Source organism: Idiotropiscis lumnitzeri, chromosome 16, assembly GCF_059441095.1.
Source record: "Idiotropiscis lumnitzeri isolate Australia: NSW breed Sydney's pygmy pipehorse chromosome 16, RoL_Ilum_1.0, whole genome shotgun sequence".
Classification (NCBI taxonomy): domain Eukaryota; kingdom Metazoa; phylum Chordata; class Actinopteri; order Syngnathiformes; family Syngnathidae; genus Idiotropiscis; species Idiotropiscis lumnitzeri.
Window position 1 is genome coordinate 12,027,232 of NC_142406.1, and position 19,228 is coordinate 12,046,459.

The 19,228-nt window shown below is 42.7% G+C and overlaps 1 protein-coding gene across 1 annotated transcript; it reads left to right on the forward strand.

The window, feature by feature from the left end:
• The first annotated feature begins 1,482 nt into the window (after positions 1-1,482).
• On the forward strand, positions 1,483-18,472 carry kcnk9 (potassium channel, subfamily K, member 9). Its single transcript, XM_088319293.1, has 2 exons — positions 1,483-2,290; positions 17,242-18,472. Exons 1-2 carry the CDS (start codon positions 1,684-1,686, stop codon positions 18,135-18,137), a joined length of 1,503 nt encoding a protein of 500 aa, XP_088175419.1. The 5' UTR covers positions 1,483-1,683; the 3' UTR covers positions 18,138-18,472.
• The last annotated feature ends 756 nt before the right edge of the window (positions 18,473-19,228 follow it).

The window sequence follows — 19,228 nt, forward strand, 5'->3', positions numbered from 1 at the left end:
CACTGCCTTTTCCCTTGTGTTCATTCCACAACTGCAAAATAAAACCACTTAAAAAAATAATAAACAAGCAGGAAAGGCATGCCAAAAAAAATAGATAATTCACCCTTTTAAACACCTGCAAAACAGTTTAACTTCAATATTTGACATAATTTTGCTTTATTGGCGATGTCACGTGAAGCCAAATGTCTATTTAAATGATAAAACTACACAAAAAGTTACCCTGACAATTGCTATACTCGATCAGTGTTTCTCAAAGTGTAATACGTGTGCAACTGGTGGTGTGTGGGCTCCCTCTAGTGGTGAAGTAATGAATCACTTCCTAAGTGCAGTTCAGTTGTATTTTACTTTTTCGTACAATATATTTGCCCCGCCCAGTGACTTCCAGGAACATTAAATATCCGTTACAAGTCAAATATTTTGAAACACTTTTCATGATATTAAATGGAAGCGTGGTAACAAATTTTAGCATCCTTCTTGAGAATAAAACCTGTCTCGCTTTTGATGCACACGCCTGTTTAAAAGCCGGATTTATTTATTTCGATATATATTTTTTGATTGATAAAAAAAAATATGACACAATCAATTATTTTATTATTTGTGACTGGGGATGTGGCAGTGTTGAGAATAAGCCAAATAATTTCAACTCATGCTAAAGGAGTCTGCAGACACCAGCCGCCATTTCAAGGGCCTCCGATGTGTTCGGATGTGAATTTGAACTTGTCAGAAATGGATCCAGAAAATAAAAAAAAAAAAAAGAAACGTGATACAAAGTTGGAGGCAACAGCAGCAAAATGCGAAATCAGGCCGTTCAGTACCGGGGACAGCTCCGTCCACCATCGCGCATCGAAGTGGTCACACACAGGGGGGGGAGGGGGGGGGGGTCACGTGCTGTGTGAAATGAAAGGGGGGGTGCGTTTGTGTAATAATTTGAAGAAAAAGTGATGCAGAAGCTGCGACGCCCACTGATTTTCTTTATAGAGCGCGTGGAACTAAATTGTGGTGAACTCACTCTCTCTCTCTCTCTCTCTCTCTCTCTCTCTCTCTCGCTTGCTCGCTCGCTCGCTCGCTCGCCCCCCCCCCCTCTCTCTCCTTCGCACGATCACACGCTAGTTGTTCTTATTTATTTATGATTGTCTAATTGAGTTGGTGGAGGAAGGGTGTTTCGTGAGTGGTCAACCCACAACCCCCCCCCCCCCCACCCACTCAGACTGTCACGGTTGTCACGCAGGCACACGGGGAGCGAGTTGATGTCCTTTTACGCATATTGTTTTTGTCTTTAGCACTAAAACGTCACACGCACACGCACAGACACACGAACGCGCGTGGAAGTGACTCTCTTTCGCCATGGAACCTGTTGTCATTCGGCGCGCGTGGAATATTTGAATCCCGCCACAAGTGGCACTCACTCCGCGGCTTCTTTTGGCCACTCAGCACATTCTGTCGCGATGCTCGCTCGGAGATTTTTAGGCTTAAAAACAATTGTGACTTAATTGTTCTGCCGCTGTCTTTTCCTGCGTGGGGAATGCGTGAGTAAAAAAAAAAAAAAAAAAAGTGCCGGAGGATGTTGCAGCGAACAGGTTGGCGCTGAAACTTCACAAAGGATGCTTCCACACGCGCTGCGCGTGAATATTAAGATGTCCAGATGATGCGCGGAACCCAGCAGGCGGTACTGACAGCTCGTTGATGGCACTGCGCACCGGGAGGACTTGGTTCGGACGGGTCTTGCGCAGGGTCTCGCGGCTGCAGGGCTCCTGGTCCAGGCGCTCCAGCAGTCTTTTGTGTCTCTCCGCCAACCAGGAGCACGATCCGGGCTTCTCGTACCGCTGCCCCAGCCCCTGCCCCGCAGGCGCCCACCTCGGCCACCGTCATCGGAGCGCGCCCCTCCGCGCGTCCGTCGCCACCACCGCCGCCTCCAGGCGCAGTGCACTCGGCTTCTTCCCTTCTTGTCGCACCATCCCGGGGAACACGAGGGGACATGAGCCCCTCACTCGCCGGCTCCTCGTGGCCATGAAGCGGCAAAACGTGCGGACCTTATCCCTGATCGTTTGCACGTTCACCTACCTGCTGGTGGGGGCCGCCGTCTTCGACGCCCTGGAGTCCGACTTCGAGATGAGGGAGAAGGAGCAGCTGGAAGCCGAGGAGCGGCGCCTCCAGGGGAAGTACAACATCAGCGAGGACGACTATCGCAAGCTGGAGACCATCATCATGGAGGCCGAGCCCCACAGAGCCGGGGTGCAGTGGAAATTCGCCGGCTCTTTTTACTTTGCCATCACGGTCATCACCACCATCGGTAAGTGACCCGTCGCGAATCCCGTCCAAGCCTCAGACACATTTTGAAAGTTAATGAAATTAAATTATTTTTACGCACGCTCATAGACTTTGCATTGATTTTACGCGCTCAAGTGATTTGTAATTACTTTCATTTATGTAACACGCGCTGCGTTTCGCTCAACTTTTGCACCACGAGGACGCACTCCACAGCGTAATTTGGCACGCGCCGTGACTATTTTACAAGTCATGATTGATTCCATTTCGATTTTCGATTGTTTTACAAGTTGTGTGGATTGTCGCGAGGGCAAGAATCGCGCTTGCTATTTAGGCAGTGACGTCACTGCCGATGATCTGTCACACGTGCGTTTTCCCTCCCCGGTGGGTCTTTCCATTTGGATTGACTACGCTGCAATTGTTCTGAGAGGTGTTTTTTTTTTTTTTTTTTTTTTATATTTTGGTGTTGAGCCTCATCGGAGGGGCGGTGTGCTGCAGTGCAAACTGTGGTGCGATGCAACAGTTTTTTTTTTTTTCAACGTATTTCAAATTCATGCCACCAAATTGCGGAGCAAAGAACCTGATTGTGCAGGTGTGCCTAATGTTGCGTCCGTTTAGATTTGAGGGATGACATGACACATCATGATAAGCCAATCGGTTATGTGACCCCCCCCCCCCACCCCCCAATCCTATTTTATGGCCCCTCTTTGGAGGACACTTTAGGGAGAGAGCAACAATCAGGGAAATTAAGGATGCCCCCCCCCCCCTCTCTCCCTTCACTTTCCCTGCTCTGTTTTTATAGCTTGCGTTTATTGTTCATGATTCCCCCTTAAAGGGAACATAAGTCACCTCCGTTTGACGCTAATTGCCGCCGCGCATTTGCGTCACGAAGATTTATTTCGAGCCACCTCAACGTTTTCTTTTGACACTTGCGGCGCGTCTCCGCCACACACGTCTTGTTGGACCGTTAGACTTGTTGCTTGATTCTTACCTGAATCCCCCCCCCCCTCCTCCCTCCCCTTGTGCCGAGGTCACAGGGCCGCTCCATTATGGGGAGTCACATGCTGTTATTCAAGGTGAGGGCTTGAGAGGCTAATGCACCACGGGGCCCTGTCCTCCACTTTTATGCCAGGCAACACTTAAGAGGGGGGACGCAACAGCCAGCCACCAGCCGCGGCCGCCGACTCTCCGCTCGCTGTTGTTTCCAGGCTACGGCTACCGGAGCCGCTGTAATATTCATGTTCTTATCAAGTGCTCGCATTCTCTGTGGCCTGCCGGTGTGGAAATGAGGACGCCTTCTCCTAAGTCCTTAACGGGCCTCCCGAGGGTGTCCTCGAGCGTGCAGATGCAAAGCCATTGAAGCATTTATTCCATAGCCTTCTTAAGGTCCGTGTACTAGTATGCTCTTTGTCCAAAAGCGGTAAGACAATTCAGTGCATTAAGTCGAATGACGAGGACACTCTAGAACAGGGGTGGGCAACCTTTTTGATTGGCGGGCCACGATGGGTTCTAAAATTTGACAGAGGGGCCGGACCAGGAGTGTTTTGGAAACCTCACCTCATCGGAGAAAAAAAAATACATTTAATTTTCAATGAAAGTGAACAAAATGATTACAATTTATATGCCTTTGACAGTATTTAGAAAATAAAACATGAACAAGATTTATTCATTTATTTTTTTTCAACTTCGGCGGGCCGGATTAAAACATTGAAGGGGCCGCATGTGGCCCCCGGGCCATAGTTCGCCCACGCCTGCTCTAGAACCTGCATGTTTTGTTTGTTACACTGCTAGCCCCACTTATGGCCTACTAGTACTCAATTAAAAGTTACTAGGAACACTCCCAGGCATGTCATGCACTAGTAAACCCGCACCAAAAGGCCCTTTCGTAGTCCTGCAGTTGACCTACTAGTAGGCAGAAATTGTCTAAAAAATACAAATAAATCAGTCGTTCTACTAGCGTGCTAAATTTGTCTTTCTGGAAAGTCGCTTGAGTAGTTGCTTGATATCTAGCGCTCTACTGGCACGCTCGTTACTAGCAAGACAGTCCAGTGCTTTAGTAGTAGTACTCATCGATTTTAAGATGGAAATCGAATAAATGTTTGAATGGCTTCTGATAGGATGAAAGTTGAACGGAAGAGCGGCTGAGCTTATTTCAAGACGACCGTCTATAAATTCGAATACCGCCAGAGAAAGCCAATGCGTAAATATGCATGAGCTGAAACTGCTCTCAAGAGAGTCGCATGTACAGTATGATTCAAAGATGGGTTCTCCGGCACAATGGACTGGAAGGACCCCCGAGAACAATTGCTCAGGATACATCAAGTTCAAAATAAGTTCCTGGTCCTAAAACCAGTCCCGGGAGTACTTTGCCTCTTGTCCAGAGTCCGTTGGGATCGGTTTTAGGATGATTTTGGAAGTGTGGAATGATTGCTCTTGGATTACTCCGACCTCACCTCGTCTTATGTGGACCGGGGTCGAGTGCCGATCACATTCCACGCACGTCATGAGCCTTTTTTTCCCCCTTTCTCTTCTTATCAACCCTCACCTGCAAGGATTATTTTCTGGGTGAAATAATGAGAGCGGGTTTCGTCCCGCGTTCGGGATCAAGCGATGATTTGGGCCCGGAGAAATTGAAGAAGTAGAAAAGTCGCGGTGGGGAAGATAAGGGAAGTTTTTGGAGCTTGTCAACCGCGCCGTTTTGTGGAAACTAATTATATCAGCCGTCACCGTGCAATCGATAAGAACTAAAACAAGATATCGATGAAGGGAGCTGATGTTTTGTATTCCTCGTCAATTTCTGTAGTTCACCTTTTACGAAGGACAGCGTCCCAGTTGAAGAAGAACCGCCCCAAAGCACGATGCCTTTGGTGGCTAGCAGAACCTGTTGGGTCCCAAAAAAAATTTTTGTTCCATGTTTTTGCAAAAATGTAGCCAGCTGTCTTCTATTACGAATCAAAATGGTTTGAAATCGGAATTAAATCGAAGAATCGTAACCAGAATCGTCCAAATTCAAACGATGCCCAACCCGACGGTTGACAGGCGATTGCTGTCACATACTAAACAGCCATTACTTACCAGCAATTCCTGCTGCCGTTTCAAGGTTGCTGTCGGCCTTCTGGCGGCTTCCCTCATCAGTTTTCTTCTCACCTTTTATCAATTTTAGAAGTCTTCAAAACCGAGCCTAAGACCAACTTAGCATATTGGAATCATGCAAGCTAATCGGACAATATCCTGCAACTATATTGTTTTGTTGAAGCGCTTTAAAGAGATCTCAGGGCCATTTATGTCCATTTCCTGCATCGTTATCGTGTAGCACTACGATTCAGTTGTACCGCCATTAACGGTTGCAATTATGTCTCATTTGATATGCATCCGACTACAGTGCTCGTAGTGGGAAAGTGCATCATCATAACAGCTGCGGCATGTGCTTTAATGTATCGTTCCTGAATAAACATGCGTGCATACGGCGCAAATTAGATGTTAGATTTGAAATGCATTAACACGTGTTTAATTTATTTATTTATTTATTATTAGTGTTATTTTATTTTTGTATTTTGTATTTTTTTTTCATTTGTTTCATTAATTTTTTATTTATTTTTTACTCATTTATTTTTTATTATTATTTTTTTTTTAAACATACACATTTGTGCCCCGTTGGTTTCAACTGCAGGAGTAATTCAAGTTGAGGAGATAACAGGATTAGTTGTTTGGCTCTGATTATCAAACTGAGAAGATTAAAAAAAAAAAAAAAAATCAACATATCCAGCTGGAGGTTTCGTTGCCTCTCAACACTTGATTGCGAAGAAGACGATCACTTTTGAGGCCACTACCTGCGTCCCTGTTATCATCGGAGCACTGAAAAAAACCTAAAACACAGAAAAAGTAGCTGTCTTGATTATTCTAAAAGCCACAAGTCTCCCCCCCCTTTTTTTTTTTTCATCCCGACTGACCTGCAGCTTGACTCTGTTGATTTCAGGGAGTAATTGCACAGAATGTGACACTTAGCCACGACAGCTGCACCAAAGTCTCTCACGACAAGAGTGGCCACGGCTACACAGACGACGCGCACCACGTTGCCAGGATACTGAAGTCATCTCGGCTAAATGTCGGAAATATCAACACGGGCGCATTTATGGCGAACCGTATATGCACCGTTTTTTTTTTTTTTTTTTTTTTTTGAAAGACGATATTCACTAAGCAAACACATGAAGCGATTTAACACAAAGTTCTTATTTTGTGAACTGAGTAAACTCATTCATTATCAGCCGAGTAAAAAAAAAAAAGGATCTTTGACGTATTTAGCCGTCAATGGTAGTCAATGTAATTTCTGATTACATGTAAAGCTAATGAATTTTATTTATTATATTATGTTCACGTTATCGCTGTCATCGATCGAAATTATGTCACGATCTTGATGCTCAAAATCAACGGGAGGATCGAGACGTTAACTTTATTTTGTAAACAACTGATTTAAATTCGCCTGTTCGTGTCTAATGTAATAAATCAGACAAGGACAATAAAAATGTCGCCATTTATACCTAGCCCATCGATTGAAATGAGATTTACTGTACACGTGTCTAAAAATGGCAGCAAATAAAAGTTGTGAGCCCTCATTTGTGAATCGGTAATCATATGTTTTATATTTTCATAATACAATATGCAAATTATCTGGCTACCCGGCCACCAGACAGTCTTGCGAGTCACGACCTTCTCTGTACGACTATTTATGACGTCCACTCAATATATCTTACCCATAAATTCAATTGGATTTATTTAATTTTTTTATTAAAGGAAATCGATATCCTCATAAAAAATAAAAAGCGTATTATCGAGCATGGTAATACCGTCGAGTAGCCGATAGCGAACCAATTCTTTCCGTTAACCTCCTCATTGTGTCACCCATCAAAGACGTTTTTGGATGAGAAGGTTTCCCTTGACAGCTGCTCACATTTTCTAATCGTCGAAGGGGGGCAGACTGTTCCGCTCCGAGGGGGCCCAGCGCGGGTCCAGACCCGCCGTCTCCGGAGCATCCGAATCCCACGGCGATCACCGGCACGGCGGGAAAACATTCCCATCGATCGGCGCCAAGGCCTCCATCAAGCTCACGGCGGGCGGCCTCGGCAAAGTGAAAATAATCTAGTGCGCCGGCACGACATTTTTCAATAAGCAGCCCGTCACGCTACGTGAACAACTGTCTCTCTTCGAGGAGGGATGAGAGCGCGAATAGGCGGCAAATGTGTTGGGTCGAGACGAGCAAATACAATCATCAACTGACTGACGATGATTGATGAGTTTAGCTAATAGAATTTTCTGTTGAATAAAAAATACATTTTTGTTTGGATTTTACATACAAGTGGTCCTTCATTTATAAGGGCATGGCGTCGAATATATCGCAATTTTAGTCAATATTTGTATGAAAAGCAGTTCAAGGTCGTAAATTCAGGAAACTTTTCCGACAAAAAGTCCTTCCTCAAATTGAAACCGCGTTTTTGTTCGGCACAGAATGTTGGACCAAGTGTCCAGATGTGATGTCGGCCATGTTTGGAGTCCCCCAGAGAGCAATTATCCTGTTTAGGGTTGGTGAGTCTCGCGGGCATCCTGCTGTCCACGGACCTCATTTTGAGCTACTTTTGGGGATTTGTCAATTAATTATGAATGTGGTCAACGGTATAGAAGAAGTTGAAAAACTTAGCGAGCCTTCACCTAGCTAGAAAGCCCAAAAGTTATGAACCCGTATTGTTCCAAAAATGAAGTTATGAACCTGTGTCGTTCCAAAAAGGCTTCTCTCTCTCTTCTCTCTCTCTCTCTCTCTCTCTCTTTTCTGAAAGTGAGCCATGCTGTTTCTTTTTATTCCACAGCATCACGATAGTCGCTAACACGTGCCGTGGGAGAAAGCCATTGCTATCACGGCGCTCCCGTTTGGCCTTGGTGATGGTCTGACTTCTTGCTATCTTTGTCAATGTGGACTTGTTGATACAGCTCGATCTCATCGGACGGCGCAGGTGTACTCGAGGACGTGTCCGGTGCTAGCACGTTAGCCGCTAATTTAAGCATTTAGCTTGTCGCTCTCTGCAGAAAGTGAGGATAAAAGTGCCTTGTAAAGATGTTATCAACTATTGCTCAAGCCATTAAAAGCGAAACAATAATGTGCTCGAAAGCATGAGTATCACCTGGAGACGTGGCCGTGCAGTATTTAATTGGAAGCGGCTTGATATCTGTCCCTGGTATACATCACTTTGCCCTGGGCTGAGCACAACCAGACGTCGACTGTGAGGAATTAAAAAAAAAAAAACAGGCTAAACAGGCTTCATGTTTATCTTTGACTGGCCTGTTTTGTTGTTTTATGGCGGCCGTAAACATTGCTATCTTAAAACAAATGCCGTTGTCTTCAAACGATTGTGTTTCTAGCACTTTTCCGATTATAGTATTTCTCATTTTTAAGCTAAACTTACTTGCAACAAATAACACTCTCAATAACGAGTTTGAATGCCTTATTCAAGTTTTTACACAAACTGCCCGGAACGAAGACATATCTCGGCAGACGAGCATGTTTTGCCTTGATTTGGGATATTTAATCTTGGTTTGATTTTTGTTTTCGCAGTGTGCTGATGCGTGTTATCGTTAACGGCACGTGTTGTGCAGGTAAGGATTAAGGGAAGTCACAACAAACCTCCTTCCCGTATATTAATTGCGATTATGCAGTACGAGACTTCCGTCCTCAGCACTACCATGTCATGCTTTTTTTGTTTATTTTTTTTTTATTTATTTATTTTTTTATTTCATATTATAAATATGATCCATATAATCTACAATAGGCAAGGTTGTACTAATAAAACACTCTAAATATATCCTCACTTTCCATTAGGTCATCCTGCACTCAAATAATAATAATAATAATAATAATAATAATAATAATAATAATGTAATTATATAATAAATAAAATAAATAAAATTAATTAAATTAATATAATAAATATAATATAATAAATACAATATAATAAATATAATATAATATATAATATAATATATAATATAATATAATAATATAATATAATAATAAAATAAAATATAATATAATATAATATAATATAATATAATATAATAGTATAATAATAATAACAATAATAATAATTCCGAGGCACCTTTCAGGACACTCAAGGACGCTGAACAGAGTGAAATACAAAAGTAAAAACACAAATAGGGGTAGAAATACCAACAAGTAAAGATAAACTGGATAAAATAGAATAAAGTGGACGAGGAACATTTCTGGTGAGATTCTGTCCTCCACATTATATATTGATTATTATTTAGAACAACAAATTGAGTATCACTGCATGGCTTTGGCGCGATCCGGTGCCCGCAAACTAGTACCCGAGTTGAGGAGCTTCATTGAGACAAAAGTAGTCCTTTCCCGGCAATTAGCGTACAGGGAAGGGCTCGGTCCCTATCCCCCCTCCGCAAATAGGAGGGAACACTCTATGTGATATCAGTGATGATTATGTGACCCACACGACTCCACCGGACCACCTGCTGCTAATTCACTCCTGCTGGACGCTGACAATTATCTTCCCCGTGAAGCCTTTGCGCTGTAATGCGCTCCCACGCAGTTCTTCTCACAAGCACTTGATTCCGTGGGAGTGTGTGTGTGTGTGTGTAACTCTGAGTTATCGGCACACAACAGCAGCATGAAAATCTGCGTTGGCGGCTCGTGAACAGTGTGCGGTCCGCTCGCTCGGAATTGCTATTTATTTATTTCTTTTGGGAAAAGGCGCGAGTAGTGTCTCTGTTGCTAAATGCGGCACCCCTGCAGGGTTGAAACAAATACACAGAAGCTGGCACGAGCGCTGACCCACACAGGTTGTAAACCTGCTAGATGAGCTCTGCTTGTTTTATTTTTGGTTTTGTTCTATTTGCTTTGGTCATAATTCATGCTCTATTACGAAGGTATTACTAATGCGATGGGAGTTAAACCGTAAAATAATAGGTTAAGGAAGTTTTTTATTTAATTCTGACTTCCTGTAAAAAAAAAAGAAAATCCCCAAATATCTTGATTTTTTTGTATGTTTCAATTTTCTTGAAAATTTTTCATTCCCCTGTTGTTGTTGCCAAATGATAGAGTTAGTTTGAAATTATTATTATTTTTTTTTTTTTTAACGCTGATTGTTGGACTGATCTAAATTTTTCAAAACGGCTAGTAAAGTTTAATGACGTAATGCTAATATTACAACTGATTGATGTCTGCCATCTATTGGTGAATGGTGATATTACAACTTAAAACTAAAATACAAACCCCTACTATTCATTGGTGATAGTGAAAGGGCTAGCTCGCTAATAGCGAAAATCCCCAAAAATGATTGAAAATTTTAACATTTGTATAATTTGTCATTTTATGAAATGATGAATCGTGGAACATCGATTGGTTCATGTTTGGTAAATTAAATATGTGAAAAAAAAACAAAAAGTAGTGTGGAGTGTGTCCTGATTGAGGTGACCGCCGTTCCGAGTGTGACTTCACCGAGGGGGCAAGGCCACCACAGGCCAAGTGGTGTCACTTTCTCCGAGGAAGTGATTTCAGAGCGGGGAACGGCCGAGTGCCTGTTGCTTAGCAGCGCTCGCTTGGCCGTAATTCCTGACACCGGACGACGAGCTTCATTAGGTGCAGGGAGCCTAGAGTGCGGGCGAAGGGTGACACCTGGGACGCGGGCGAGTCGGATGCATCGGCGTGGTTTGAAAATTTTCAAGGTGAGCATTTGCTGACCTCACATCAACGTAACATTTTCAAGAAAGTCTCAGAAGTTATTAAGCATGAGCTGAGATGTTCTCAAATGCTTTTATCCAATTTGAATCTTTTTGGTCTTGTATCTCCTTTTGGTATTCTGTACAATGAAATTTTAAAAATTGTATCCTGAACAAGAATTTTTTCCGCCCATTTTTCATGATCCGTTTTGATCCGTCATGATTTTACCTTTAATTCCACCTTGTTGGTGGGATTACATTCGCTACCAGAAAATGGATCTTTGACGTATTTAGCCGTCAATGGTAGTCAATGAGTCAAAACTCAGTTGCAAGTTATGGATGAGGCAAACATCTCTCCACACACTACAGACATTACCGCGTTTAAATAATTGACCGTTCGTTGGCATCCCTCTTGACTTTTTATTGCCACAGCCACGTAAAAGTTTGAGCGGCTGGAAATGGCTTTTATTCCCATTTGCGTCCGTCCAAATAGTCTGGCGCCTTGTCCTCTTCTCGGCTAAATGTCGTTTAACGAGCGCTTTTGTTTGGCTGCAAAGTGGATGCATTGGTATATGAGAGAGAAGAAGTACACAAGCCTTGTTAAGTTGGGCAAGTGAAATCTTTCAAAATTCTCGGTTGGAGAAGACACAAAAATATCTGCCAGTAAATTACACCCGCTGTAAAAAATGATTTCTAACGGACTATATGCCACAAGATGGGACTCAAGAGTGTCTAAATGAAGTTCCTCCCTCACTTCAACATAGTTCTTTCATCTAAAACAGCTAATAGGTTAGTTTTGGGCTAATAAAAGAAGGTAGCATCTAGAAAAAAAACAGAAAACGAATTTGTGACTTTGCCAGTGGTTATTAAAAAAAGTTATTTAAAAAAATGGCTCGGACAATCATGGTAGTCAGCTCTTATTATACTCAGCCATTTTTTTTTCTTGTAACCGCAATTTAGTTTGTTTTCTGGATACAACAAAAATGTAGAATTAAAAAAAAAAAAAAAGAAAATCACAAAACAGAATTAATATGCATTTTTTGTATTTCCTCTGTATATGAAAATTAATTGATTTGCTTTTCTTTTTCCAAATTAATTTGGAGTTTTTTTTTTTAATTATTTTTGTTTCAAGAAAATATATAAATAATATATAAATTTATCATTTTATGGAAAATGTATATTTTGTTGTCTTTTTCAGACCGAAAAAAATAAACCAAATTAATCTGCAAATGATTTCTACCTGATAGGAAAATATAAACATATTTTTTTAAATTTTTTTTGGATGAAAACTAAAAATTTAAAACAGAAAAAAAAAAAAAAATACAGAATATAAAGTTTTTTTTCATTAAGTAAGTAATTTTTGGGATGAGATTTTAGTTTCTCACTAAAGGATAATTTGCTTTTTAAAATCTATGAAAAAAACTCATTTTTTATTTATTTATTTATTTATTTTTTTATCAACCAACCGACCTCTCTGTATTGTCTCCCTTAATTTCCCAACTTAACTCGATTAGTCAGACATCGTCGCACAGACTGGTGGACTATAAATGTACACTTGCAGCTTGACTTCAGGCCCTTTGACCTTTGGACTACGCGGGTCACCACGAGCCTTCTGCCAAGACATCCAAACACATTTTAGAAAGTGACAAGCTGTCGCTGTCACGCGGCAAATGCCGGCGAGGATGTGTGCATCGTCTTGACAGCTCCTCGCATTGTTTGGCGCCGGGCTCCATGTGCGGGCCGCGTGTCGCCACGTGCATCTGTTGCCTCCTCGTGTTCATATCTGCGGGGCCTTCTTTTTTTTTTTTCCTTCGGAATCCTTCAATCATTTATGTTTCTGACACCAACATGTCGATACTCTTCAGACAAGGACGGATGCCGAGCACCAAGTGAATTCATTCCCGTTCATTTAGCCGGTAATTGCTGGTGCATGCGACCCGACGCTTCCTTTTACAATAACTACGGGAGCCGCGGTCTAACTTGGCTGGAGAACATGAAATGCGAATTTCTGAATGCAGGCGTTGTGCGTCGCTATTAGCATTCCTCCCCAGGGTGCTTGGATCTCATACCTGAGATGTCTAATGATCGGAACGTGCACTGCATCACACTTGCGCATCTCATGCGGGCTCAATGCATTCAGGAGAATCTCTCAGTATGATGCGGTGCAATCCAAAGCTCACAATAATAAAAATAAATAAATATACGGTCAGAGGATAGCGTCAATCAAAGCAAAGAGTTGTAATCTTTCAAAAAAAATTCTGAATTTTCATTCATGACAGGATCCTGTTTTTTTTTTTTTTTCCTCATCTAATTTGTCAAGTTGTTGAAATGGAAATGACATTTATTGTAGTTTGCATTTTTGTTGCTGTTTTGAGAATTTCGGTTTTGCCTAACTGACCCGATGACTCGTGAAAACTGTTTGTGGCCCTTTAAAATGTGAATTTAAGTACTTGGACTCTAGAGCAGGGGTGTGCAAACTTTTTGATTGGCGGGCCACAATGGGTTCTAAAATTTAAATTTTAAATGAAAGTGAAGAAAATTATTACAACAATTTATATGTCTTTGAAAAACCACAGTATTTAGAAAATAAAACATTAACAAGGTTTATTCATTTGATTTTTTTCCAAGTTCGGCGGGCCGGATTAAAACATTTAACGGGTCACATGTGGCCCCCGGGCCATAGTTTGCCCACGCTTGCTCTAGACAAACAAATAACTTTAATTTAAAGTTTAAATACATTTTTTGCTGTATACGCTTCTGTGCATTTTACTTCCAACTCGTTAGATCTTCAAACCACAAAAGCCTTTTTACAAGTCCTTAGCTGCCGAGAGCGAGTCAAATCAAACAACAAAAAAAAAGAATTCTGGGCAAATTCCCTGACAGTTGAGTCCCATGCCACCTGAACTCGCCTGATGTGTTCTTGCCTCACCGCTCCTCTTGACCTTCATTAAAATGTCAAAGCCCGCAGCAGTGAACACCTCCGGGCTACCTGAGAAGGTTGGAGGCAGATTAACCCGCGGATCAAACGAGGAAAAGACGCTGGTTTAAGCAAGTGCTCCACACTTGTAGCGTTAATGGCGAGGCTGGGTGTGGGCACTAATGAGTCTCAGCCTTGACTCGGTGATAAATAATGCATGATGCGAGCGAGCGGCCATCGAATTAAGGCATAACTCCAATGAAACATGATTGTTTTACAAAACGTATCACGAAGCGTATCATCGCATCACAAGGCCGTCCATCCGGTTCTCGGTTGCATATTTCTCGATTTCCCGCGACGGTCCGAGCTTAATCGTCCCGCTTGTCTTTGTTGTCAACAGAGTGGCTCTTTTGTCCACGGATTTTTACAATGTAAAAGAAAAATAGGAAACCAGAAGCGATCTGCCCTTTTCTCGCTTTTTCTCGCCTTTGGTGAGTGAGATTTAAAACACTTCTCTGTATCAATAGGTGTGCCCCCCCCCCCCCCCCCCCCATGCTACTATGACCCCCTGGAGCCCAATTCATAAAAATCAAAAGCATCCCCATTAAAGCTAAGTTAACACAGCTCCCAGGCTGTTTTTTATTTTTTTATTTATTTATTTATTTTTAACACCTGTATGTGAGCTGTTTTGAGCTGATGCATTTTAAATGAGTTGATTTCTAACAGCCAGAGTGAAAAGGACCCCATAAAGTTGGTCGGCCATTTTTGGTGGGTTCCTGTTACGTGTATGACGTCTGAAAAAAATGTAGTCAGGTGAAATAATTTTTGGCTCCTACAGCCGTCAATGGCGGTGGAAGAATTAATTATTCAGGAGGGACAGCGTTTTTGATTGATTTTATTGGCCGGCAATGCAAGTCATTTTAATCTTAATCAAACATTCAGCCTGAGGACTCATGTGACTGCTACACTTAATTTAGTTGACTTTTTTTTTTTTTCTTCTTTCTTTTCTTTTCTTCATGCCAACTGTTCATTTGGACCGAGTGCAAATTTAACAAGAATGGCTCTCAGTGGGGCCGAGTATGGCGGAAATGCGAACAAAAGAGAAACAAGAAAATCGCAGAGTGTTACTTTTGTTTACCTGGGAGCAGACGACGTCCTTGTTTGAGGAGGACGGATGTAAAATATTAGGAGTGGGCAAACTTTTTGATTGGCGGGCCACAATGGGTTCTAAAATTTGACAGAGGGGAGTGTTTTGGTAACGCCACCCAAAAATAAATAAATAAATTTAATTTTTAAATGAAAGTGAACAAAAGCATTACAACCAAATATGTCTTTCAAAACCCCCCCACAATATTTAAAAATAAAACATTAACAAGGTTTTATTAATTAAATTATTTTTCAAGTTCGGCGGGCCGGATTAAAACATTTAACAGGCCACATGTGGCCCCCGGACCGCAGTTTGCCCACACATGGTCTAAAGTAACACGTCCCAATTTTTAACGTAGCGGTCATATTATTAACATGCAGCTTTTATATTCTTGAACGGAAAGGGAACTTGTAGCGTTGAATTACTGTCGTCGGGATTAATCTGCAGTAATCTTCTAACTACACCCTGTCAGGTTGTTAAAGAGCTAAACTCGCGTTCTCATTTGTCTTCTCGCGGCTATGAAATCTGCCTTTCCGTGTTGACGTATTCATTAGGCCCGTTTTGCCATTTGCATGTCGGGAGAATTGAAAAATGTAGGACATAATAATGGAGCGACATCAGAATGGAATTAGCCCTTTCATGCCGTGTCGGTTCAATTTGAGCATCAATGACTCAAAAGTCCGCTGCGCACGCACACGCTCGCGCACAAACGAGTGTAGGTGTGGGCAGACGCTCCAAATAAGTGAAGTGCAACGTAGACAAACAAAAATGGACGAGAGCAGCGTGCATGTGATCTTGCGTCGGGAACATGGCACGTGCTCTGTTTCTGGACAACTCGCATTATTTTTTTTTTTTTATTGCATAAACGACGAAGCAAAACAACCGAAATGAAGAGTTCTAAATTCTAAATATTGACGTCAGCGTCTGATGATGTAACATTTGCGCGTGAGCGTAGGTGACGTCATGATTGTTTGACTTTACTCGCTTGACTGTCTTTTCTCATTTTCATTTGAAACCATTCTCTCTTTGTGTGTGAGCACCCGCGCGTGCGTGCGCGTGTGTTTTTTTTTTGTGGCCCCGCACAAACAAACACGAGCGTCACCTGTGCACACACGCCGAGCACAAAAGCACCTGCGCGCGGCACAACAAATACGAGCGTTCCCAAGACAACAACGCATCGTCGAGTCGTTGGCAAGCGCACGGGCCGTTTAAAACGCACGCGCTTTCAAGCGATACGATCACGTGTGCAGAATCAAAAGCCTACAATATAATAAACTGCTGTGACCTGTCAATACACACATTCAATAATTCGTCTTTATAGAAGAAAGCAAATTGGGATTTTAAAGTCATCATCGGATAGAGGAGTATTTTTTTTAAAACTTGTAGTTTCTTATACAACTATAATCTTGTTTTTATTTTTCACAAATATATAAAAACATGTTCTCCTCAAAATAGTATTTTTTTCTTTTACCAGTGACCCTTAAATAAAAAAATAAAAAAAAAATATATATATATATATTTATGTATATATTTCTTATAAAAATAATCCTATAAAGTATATTCATTTATTTTAAATCATGAATAATGTAAAAAAATATGTAATAATAAAACTACTGCACGCAAGGTTGGAAATGTGAATGGGTGGCCGGGTAATAAATGATTCATTCAGGATAACGTAAGCAAAAAATAGTAAGTAGCTGAAGATTTTTTTAATTTTTTTTTTGGAGTGACTCCATTTGCCAAGAAAGTGAAGTGAAATGATGCAAACGCCAATCGACGGGGGACTTTTTTCAAGTCTATACTATACTCCCAATCGTAGCGACCATCTCCGTGGCGCCACCCCGCTTATGCGACAACCGTTTGCAACACATTCCTCATAATGGACTTTTTAAAAAGCGTAACATCGCCGGCGGATATTTGGGAGGCCTCGAACACTTGTGAGTCAGCACCTGAAGTTTCATTAGCTAAAAGCGTCACTGGCTCTGCATTAAGTCTTTCCTCTTCCAAACTCATCTACCTCTCCGCAAACTAATTGGATAACCCCCCAAATACCCCGCCTCCCCCACCCCACCCTCCTGTTGTGTTTTGTGCCAGATCCACCTCAGTTTTTTTCTTTGGCAGCCTGCACTGTAAACAAAAACTACCGACTCATGCACTTCTTTCTTCCTCCTGCCAGGCTACGGGCACGCGGCGCCGGGAACCGACGCCGGGAAGGCCTTCTGCATGTTCTACGCCGTTCTGGGCATCCCGTTGACTCTGGTGATGTTCCAGAGTCTCGGCGAGAGGATGAATACGTTTGTCAAGTACCTGCTGAAGCGCATCAAGAAATGCTGCGGGATGAACATCACCGACGTGTCCATGGAGAACATGGTGACCGTGGGCTTCTTCTCCTGCATCGGCACGCTGTGCATCGGCGCCGCCGCCTTCTCGCACTACGAGGACTGGAGCTTTTTTCAGTCGTACTACTACTGCTTCATCACGTTGACCACCATCGGCTTCGGGGACTTTGTGGCCCTGCAGAAGAACAGGGCCCTTCAGAAGAAGCCCCTCTACGTGGCCTTCAGCTTCATGTACATCCTGGTGGGCCTCACGGTCATCGGGGCCTTCCTCAACCTGGTGGTGCTGCGCTTCCTGACGATGAACAGCGAGGACGAGCGGCGGGACGCCGAGGAGCGGGCGTCGCTGGCGGGAAACCGCAACAGCATGATCATCCACATCCAGGACGAGTCGCTGCAGGGCGGGCGGCGGCGGCGGGGGGGGCCGCGCGAGAGCCACCGCGACGAGATGAGCGACTTGCACTCGGTGTGCTCGTGCATGCGCTACCATTCGCGCGAGCTGCCCACCCCCGGCGGGCTGATGGGCGGACTGGGATGTGCCTTCTCCAACCAGAACTCGCTGGGCTCGCAGCTGAACCCGGGCCACTATTATCACTCCATCTCCTACAAGATCGAGGAGATCTCGCCCAGCACGCTGAAGAACAGCTTCTACCCGTCGCCCGTCAGCTCGGTGTCGCCGGGCCTCCACAGCTTCACGGAGAAGCTGCAGCTCATGAGGAGGAGAAAATCCATCTAGTCCGCCTTTCGCCAAACCTCATTTCAAGCACTTTCTCTATTTCTTTTTGATTTTTTTTCTTTTTTTTTTTTTGGCATCTGGTGAAGAACATTCTCATGGGATGCAAAGCATGAAGCATGGATGTCTATTTTTTCAAGGGATTACCCACACACAAACGCTTCATAGACCTTCCCAGTGGACTCGAGAAAACTCCTGGAAAAACTTTCCCACCAAACGATGCACACCTGGCGGAAATGTTATTTTTCATACGAGAGGACGCTCGTTTCACCGTAACTTGAAGAACCCGTCGCGGAGACGCAGAGGATGATTTTTCTACAAGCCATCACACGCCAACACAGTCGCTAATATTCGCATGTGCATTTATTAATGAGTGCGGTTTTTTTTTTTTTTTTTTTTTTTTTTTTGTCTGTCGCCAACCAGCTTTGTTTGGAATCTAAAGGATCATGCTGCTGGGACTAATATCGCCCTCTTTATCTCCTTTTCGTGGCGCCTTAAAGATCATATCTGGGCAGACTTTTCAAAAATTTAGTCCCCGCCTCCCAAAGACGTATTTATACGTTTTTGCCTTTTTCTCCTTGATAATATGAATTGCTCTCGGCATTGCAGTTAAAAAAATTAAAAAAAAAAGATCGTCAGGATTTAAATAAAGAGAACATCCATCATTTCTAAAAAGCGACTCACAGGTCAAGAGGCAGATGACTCGCCGACAGTCCGAATGATGAGATATCGACATTTGAAGTTCCTTACGAATGAATTCGGTGGAACCCTGCGGCCTCTTTCAAAGCTTGCTTTCAATTTTCTACTAATGAATAATCCTCATTTGCATATATGTACTCCCCTCCAAAAAAGGTTTGACAAGAGATGCGAATTCTGCTGGAAAGATGAATATGAAACACAATTTAAAAAAAAGGGACGTCCACCAAATTCCCCAGACTCAAACTCTATCGAGCATGTGAATGTTGTTTATGTCAAAACTTTAAAAAAAAATCGGCATCAAATATTGATCTAAAATTATCTAGAATTTGAAATTCAACAACTCAGTCGAGCCGAGATTTGTGGAGGAGAAAATGTTTTAACGTCAACATCAGCAT

Excerpts from the sequence above, each read along its gene's own strand:
- kcnk9 (XM_088319293.1), top strand. The coding sequence starts at position 1,684 with ATGGCACTGCGCACCGGGAGGACTTGGTTCGGACGGGTCTTGCGCAGG. Across the intron at positions 2,291-17,241 it reads CACGGTCATCACCACCATCG|GCTACGGGCACGCGGCGCCG; the intron begins GTAAGTGACCCG and ends TCCTCCTGCCAG.